The sequence below is a fragment of the Mus caroli genome, chromosome 1, assembly GCF_900094665.2.
Source record: "Mus caroli chromosome 1, CAROLI_EIJ_v1.1, whole genome shotgun sequence".
In the NCBI taxonomy this organism is placed as follows: Eukaryota; Metazoa; Chordata; class Mammalia; order Rodentia; family Muridae; genus Mus; species Mus caroli.
The window spans coordinates 12,626,541-12,634,283 of NC_034570.1; the positions used below are offsets into that span (position 1 = coordinate 12,626,541).

Below are 7,743 nucleotides of genomic sequence, written 5' to 3' on the forward strand. Positions count from 1 at the left end.
TTTAAGTAAGGGTTTCCTGTAAGGCAGCTAATTGGTCTCACTGAAAATTTGCTGTTTTAAAGTGCTGGATACTGGGCTGGCGAGATGGCTCAGTGGTTAAGAGTGCCGACTGTTCTTCCGAAGGTCCGGAGTTCAAATCCCAGCAACCACATGGTGGCTCACAACCATCCGTAACGAAATCTGATGCCCTCTTCTGGAGTGTCTGAAGACAGCTACAGTGTACTTACATATAATAAATAAATAAATCTTTAAAAAAAAAGTGCTGGATACTTTAGTTTACATTGAGTATAAAGAAACAGTATATTCTAAGTCATTTTTTTCTTCTCTTGCCTTACAGGAAGTGCTCAGATATTAAAACAAATGCACAGTCACATATGCAAATAAAAAGAGGAAACAGTTGGATGGGACCTTCTAAATCACATGACTGGTGACTAAGTTAAATCTGTCCTCCTTACTGTGGAGTCCGATGGTCTTCTGGCGAGTTTAAAGTATCGGAGATATTAAATCATGTTGCCATTTATTTTCTTTTCGACGCTGCTTTCTCCCATATTTACTGAATCTGAGAAGCAACAGTGGATCTGCAACTCCTCCGATGCAATTATTTCCTACAGTTATTGTGGTAAGTGGCCCGGCAACAAAGAGCTGCGGCGCCAACTATTTCCGAGAGAAAGTTTTCACTGAACCTGAAGCTGGAGGGCTGGCAGGAATGCTGCTCCAGCAGTGAGCCCGCTGCGGTGTGGGGTGGGGGTGGAGCAATGCCGACCACTTCCGGGTGCGGATCATCCCCTCTCCCAACCCCCCCGCCCCCCCCCCGCGCACCCAACCTCCCCTCGCCCCCCCCTACCCCCCCACCCCCGTTTCCCCAGGACCTCTGAATTGCTTTTTACCTCTGTTGCTGTCTTGTGGTTAAGCTCTCTCCACTCGGAGCTCAGTTTCAGGTTCTTCTGAGTTCTAGTTTGTTTCTGAGTACCATCCCCGACGCAAACTGGTTCCTCTTGACGAGGCTAACCCACAGTGCTTCCTGGTGGGGTTTCAGCTCCAGCCTGTGGTCCTAGAGTGCTCTTGGAAGCATCCTTCTTCCTTCCCAACTGTGTGACCTTGAGCAAAATACTTAGACATTCTCAACCTCACTTTTCTTTTTTTAATTTGCAAAATGAAAGTTATTTTAGAATTCACTGTATGAGTCACTTGACAAATAATGATTTTATTTGATTTCGAATAGTGATTTTAGATTTATGCAGTAATTATTACTCTATTGAAATCTGTTTTGAGACAGGGTCTTTCTATATAGCTGTAACTACCTGGAATTCACTACATAGGGCAGGCTGGGTTGGAAATTATAGAGATCTGCCTGCCTCTACCTCCTGGAATTAAAGGCATACGTTGCCACGCCCAGCTTATTTTATTATTTTTTTCAGTCAAAGTATTACTATATAACATTGGCTGGCCGGCAACTCATAGAGATAGATACACATGCCTCTGCCTTTTGAGTTATTTGCTTATTTTTTTGAGACAGTGTCTTACTCTGTAGCACAGGCTGCCTAGAACTGACTATATAGCCTATGCTAGCCTCCAACTCATGCTCCCCGTTGCCTCGACCTCTCCAGTGCTAGACTTGCAGATAATTTTCAGCTGAGCTAAATAAACTCTGGTGCCATTGGATCATAGTTAATGCTATTGCCACATTACAACTTTTCATTAACAAATGCCTGGGACAGAAGACCTAGTACAGGGCTTGAGAGTTGTTTCAATCTGTTTCCTCTTTCTGCTGCTCGCTCCGTTAGTTGTCCATTTTCTGCCCCTTCTAGGAATGTCTGCATGGTTGGAAGGTGGTGCCTTCCAAAATGACAGTTCTAGGAAAAGCAAGATCATAACCTAATTGTCTGAAAGTGGAGCAGGGAATTTACAAATGTACTTTGAGAACTCCTGCATTGCAAATTGGTTATTTTGGGGGACTGGCTTGTCCCCAAACATTCTGACTAGAGCTAATAACTATTCATCTCTGGGGCATTAGGAAGGTCCTCAGTCTGCTAACCCCTGTTTTCCTCTTCTTTTGGGCCCCCAGCTTTGTCAATTTATTTATTTACTTACTTACTTATGTGTGTGTGTGTGTTTTCCTGGGTGTATATATGTGTATATGCTGATGCCCTCAGAAGCCAGAAGAGGGCATCATATTTCCTGGAACTGCAATTATAGGCTCTTTTGAGCTGCCTGATGTGGCTGGTAAGAGTTGAATCTGAGTCCTCTGCCAGTGCTCTTAACCATGGAGCCCCCTACATGGTGACTCTTCATATGCTTAATTAGTAATATATAATAAATATTATTCTGTTTTACTCTTTTAAAAAAAGAATTATTTATTTTATGTATATAAGGACACTATAGTAGCCATGGCTGCTGGGAACTGAACTCGGGACTTCTAGAAAAGCAGTCAGTGCTTTTAACTGCTGAGCCATCTCTCCAACCCCTCACCTTTATTCTTTTAGTAACAATTTAGATGTCTTTGTTAAGGCCTAGGTAAAATGTTCAGGCCTAGGTAACTGTTACCTGTCTAGCCTGCCATGTTGTGCCTTTACTAATATTATAAGGAAACTTTCTTACATGCTGTTATTGCTGTTAATCGGTTGTTCTGTGCTTTGGTGTTCTTAGAAACGAATCACAATAGAAGTTAGTTAGAACTGTTTTGTATAATTAGCCACAATAAACTTGGAACCGAACCAACTACCCAGCAGCACTTCCTGAACAGGGGTATAAGCTTTTCTAGTATTTGCCTTTACAAGGTACCCTGGGATAGATTTCAGCGTGAGAGACGCCTGCACCTATTCCCATTTTGAATAAGCTTCAAATAAAGTTTAAGTTCCCAAGACCTCCCTGGGAACTGACATCCTACTTGGCAGAAGGAGACATGTACGTGGGTAGCTGACATCCTGGTTGGGAAGTTAAGACATGGATGTTAGATAAGGTAAGTCCCTTGCCACAGAATACCCCCAACAAAGAGGAGCAGGGCAAGTATGCAACAAAGACATGTTCCTAAGGAAATTTCCTGAATCCTGATTGGTGGAACAACTTGGCACAGATGTCTGTAGATCTCAGGCTTAAGAAACCCTATAGGATCTTGACCAGATGTTGCTGTCAGCTCCCAAGTCTGACCTGTGGTCCTGATTGATCAGTCCTGAGTTGTATGCTCAATAAACTATCTCTGTCTGACTGAGATCAGTGTTCATGTGGTTTGTGAGGCAACTCCTGGAGCCCAACATTTGTCTTTGTTTGTTTGGTTATTTTTTGCGATAGAGTTTCTGTATGTAGCCCTGGCTGTTCTGGAATTTGGTATGTAGACCAGGCTTGCCTCAGAGACCTGTCTACCTCTGCCTCCTGAGTGCTGGGACTAAAGACATGGGCTACCACACCTGGACTATATTTGGCTTCCTTTGTGTTTTTTTTTTTTTCTTTTTTTTTTTTTTTTCCTTTTTTTGGTTTTTTCGAGACAGGGTTTCTCTGTATAGCCCTGGCTGTCCTGGAACTCACTTTGAAGACCAGGCTGGCCTCGAACTNGAGACAGGGTTTCTCTGTATAGCCCTGGCTGTCCTGGAACTCACTTTGAAGACCAGGCTGGCCTCGAACTCAGAAATCCGCCTGCCTCTGCCTCCCGGGTGCTGGGATTAAAGGCGTGCGCCACCACGCCCGGCTCCTTTGTTTTTTGATGAGATTTTTCAGAGGTAGAATCTGACCCTTAGCTCAGTAACACCAATAAATCCTGTGAACCTTCCCAAGAATCCGCTGACCCCAGGTCAGAAGAAAGCAACAACCCTATGACCCTGCATGTGACCAGAACAGAGTGTACCGGTCCTTATACAATTTTAATAAAAAGCATCTTTTTGTGCTGATATTCAGAATGCTATATTTATTGAAAGTTTTTTATATACTTGTATTTTCTTTATTCCTTTTAGATCACATGAAATTCCCTATTTCAATTAGTTCTGAACCCTGTATAAGATTGAGGGGAACCAATGGATTTGTGCATGTTGAGTTCATTCCAAGTAAGTACAAACTTTCACTCTTGTAGTCGGCTACAAAGGACTCTAGAGATTCAGAATAATTCTAGTCCACATATGTTTGTTATCTATTGCTATAAGTTACCACACTCTTAGATATATGTTTAACATAGCACATATCTATTGTGAAATGGTAGTCTGGACATGGCTTACCCATGTCATTCAGGGTCCCTTATAAAGATATGATGAAGATTGTGACCATGTTGTAGAAGTTGCTGCTTCTCAGTGCACGTGGTGGTCGGCAGTATTCAGTTTCTGGATTCTGGCTGTTGGATACATGGGCCTTATTACTTTAGCTGCTTGCTTCATCAAAGCTGGCAAAGGGTAATGATGAAAGGCTTGGACAAGGAAGTGGTACTGTCATTTTTTAAAAAAAAATATTTATTTATTTAATGTATGTGAGTACACTGTTGCTGTCTTCACACACACCAGAAGAGAGTATCTGATTCCATTACAGATGGTTGTGAGCCACCATGTGGTTGCTGGAAGTTGAACTTAGGACCTCTGAAAGAGCAGTCAGTGCCACTGAGCCATCTTTCCAGCCCAGTACTGTCTTTTTTTCTGTATTCTACAACTCAATCATATGGAGGGTTTTACAAAGATATAGGCTAGAAATGGGAATGACTTGAGCCTGCTAATAATGGGAGGTCTTTGTCAACTATTAGTTATTCAGCTGGTGAGAAGTAATTGAGTTTCCATTGGAGAATCTGTATATAAGCAAGCCAGTATTTTATTATTATTATTATTTAAAATTTTTATTCCCCCTCACTTCTTCTCTCCTTCTCTCCCTCCTAGCGCCTGTGTGTGTGTGTGCACATGAGTGTGCTCATGTGAGTATGAGTGCCTGAGGAAGCGAGAAGATGGTCTTGGCTCTCTTAGAATTGGAGTTACAGGTAGTGATGAGTTGCCTGGTATGGGTTCTGGGAAGCTAACCCCAGTCCTCCTAAGAGCAGCAAGCACTGCTACACACTGAACTGTCTTTCCAGTCCCAGAACTCTTTACTATTAAAGTTGACCTTTTGGGGGATGTGGTCTTGCATGTATGTGTGATGCCTTCCACTCAATCTCTAACATGAGGGAGGATATTTCTAGAAAACATATAGTGGTGATGACATGAGAGAAGGCACCGTGCTTGCTTTGTGTTCTAGTCTGTATTTCATTACTTCTCAGCGTGTGAAGGCCAACGATGGGAGCTCTGTGAAAATGCAAAGGCCCATCCTCTCCCATTAGCCAGCCAGTGCTGCTCTGCTTGCTTCCTCTAAGCCCTGGGGTTCAGAAAATGAATTCTTAGGATTTTGTTTGTTTTTTTTTAATTTGAGAAGAGCGTCTCATTTTGTAGCACTGACAGTCCTGGAACTCACTATGTAGACCAGGCTGGCCTCATACACACAGATCAGCCTGTTCTGCCTCCTGAGTGCTAGGTTTAAAGGCATGAACCACCACATCTGGCTCTCAGGAAAGGAATTCTAGTCTTTAGCACCATGGTCTCCATTTTCAGCACAGACTTGGAGCATGTTTTATATTTTACAAAGTGCTGTCATGTAAATAACAGGCTTTCATAAAGGACATGTTTTTATTATTTTACTTACGTGGATATGTGTATATCTCTTTGTGTGTTTGCCCTATGTGTGGATGACTGTGGAGACCAGAGTGTAGTGTTAGGTTGGTGTGAGCTGCCCAATATGGATGGATGCTGGGCACTGAACTTGGATCTTAGAAGAGCACTCTTAACTACTGGGTCATCTCTCGAGCCCCTAATGCTAATAATTTGTCCTTGTTCTCCTCTTTCCTTCTGCCTTAAGAGAAGGTTGCCACTAGGTAACCCGAACTACATAAAAATGACTACATAGCCCGAATTGCCCTTAGACTTGTGGAAAATTTCCTGTCTCTGCTTCTAAGTCCTTCATATATACATTTGTGTCATTTGAAACTGCCCTGTTAGCCTGAGTTGTATGTCTAAGTCCTGGGTTATATGTCTATTCCACTATGCTCAGTATCATGTTGATAAGCTTAAAGAAACATTCCTTCTTCCTCAGATTGTAGACCTCCATCTTATAAGAAAAAAAAAAAAAAGCAGTTAAGAATTTGAGAAAGAAGCTGAGTTGGTGGCACATGCCTTTAATCCCAACTCTTGGCCAGAAGTAGGTGGATGTCTGTGAGTTCAAGGACAACCCATGCTACATAGTAAAACCCTGTCTCAGTGAGAGAGAGAGAGAGAGAGAGAGAGAGAACTTAAGAATTGCCCTGACCTCCCTCCAGGGCAAGGGAGTGAGAGAGTGGGAGGGACAAGAAACACAAAGAATGAGAGCAAGTCAATTTCCTGATCAAGATCTGAAAAACTTTATTCAGGAGTGGCAATATAAACATAAGCAAGAGGAGGCTTCAAGGGAGCAGGGAAGAGCCCGGGGGCTTTCCAAAGGTCAGGTGGCAATCTTCAGCTCCTGGAACCAACAGTCACAGTGTCTTCTTTTCCCACAAACTTTCTTACTGTTATGAGAATGATTGTTCTCTCAGAATTGTTTATGTAAGCTGGAAAATTTCCACAAGGCCAGGGCTGAGGCCATGGCTCCTGGCATCTCCTTCCTTTTAATTATTTTCACTATGGAACTGAGGTGATCAATAGTCATCTCATCCTTGGATGAGTGGGAGTTAATCAGCAGGAGGGAGCATTGACCTGATTCCTCCCATGGGTACCATCACAACCCATAGTCATGGCTCTTGGTATCTTTTGGAGAGGAGAGGCAGAGCCTTAGAAAAATCCTTAGGATAAGGTTGAAAACAGATACCAACCTCCTTGCAAACCAGGTTTGTCTCATGGGGAATTTAGAGATGGTCCATGGGAGACCTTCCCCTGAAGTGCTTAGCCTCGCAACCCACGCTGGTGCCCATACTGGATTCATTTTATCAAGAACCGGTATGCACAGGTCTGAATCCTATGCAGCTTCTGAAGGGGAATTATCAACCTCAGGTTCAGCAAGGCCTCTGTCAGCCAAATCAAGTCTATGAATTTGCAAGGATCTCGATGCCAAGGAATCGATCTGCTATTTTATAAAACCAATAATTCTGTTAAAAATAAAAGGCCCCAAAGTTACTAATAATAAAATGCTTATTGGGTTTGTTTTGGTTGGCACCAGCCCTGCGTCAGCTTGGGTGCAAACTTGGCGGACAGTCCCACGGTCCCCTGAAGACTTTCCATGCCACGGGCGCCCTAGCACACCCAGGATCTTGGGATCACTGGTGAGTGGAATGCAACATCTGTTCCAAAACAGCTGGGAGTGGCCTGTTCGAGCAGGAACAGGGACACAGGAAACCCGCCAGACCAGCATCTGGAGATCATTCACACCTAGGATCTAAGGACCAATGAGGAGAGTTGGCCTCTAGAGAGGGCTATGACCCCAGGTCTCAGGTGAGAGCGTCATCTGGTATCCCGGGTCTCTCAGAGACCAATCAAAGCAGGAGAGCACATGCGGCACAGAAGCAACAGAGCTTCTTGGACAGGGTCCCTTTGGGCCTTCATCCTCAGCCAGGAGGTGGAGCTGAGACCCAGACCTCTGGGCACCTTCCCTGCAACAGGAGAGCTTGCCTGCAGAGAGAGAGAGCTCTGACCCACTGGGACTCAGGAGAGAGTTGGACTCCCAGGAGTGCTGACAGAGGCTAACAGAATCACAGGAGGAACAAGCTCCAGCCAGAGACAG

The 7,743-nt window shown here is 43.8% G+C and overlaps 1 protein-coding gene across 2 annotated transcripts in view; it reads left to right on the top strand.

Annotated features, from left to right (window-relative positions):
- The first annotated feature begins 416 nt into the window (after nt 1-416).
- The window catches only part of Ly96 (lymphocyte antigen 96), a 20,790-nt gene continuing 13,463 nt past the window's right edge, over nt 417-7,743 (top strand). For both annotated transcript variants that reach the window (XM_021171107.2, XM_029469186.1), the window contains exons 1-2: nt 417-619; nt 3,945-4,034. In XM_021171107.2, coding sequence (XP_021026766.1) covers nt 508-619; nt 3,945-4,034 — 202 coding nt within the window. In that variant the 5' untranslated portion in view covers nt 417-507. The remainder of the gene's footprint in view (nt 620-3,944; nt 4,035-7,743) is intronic.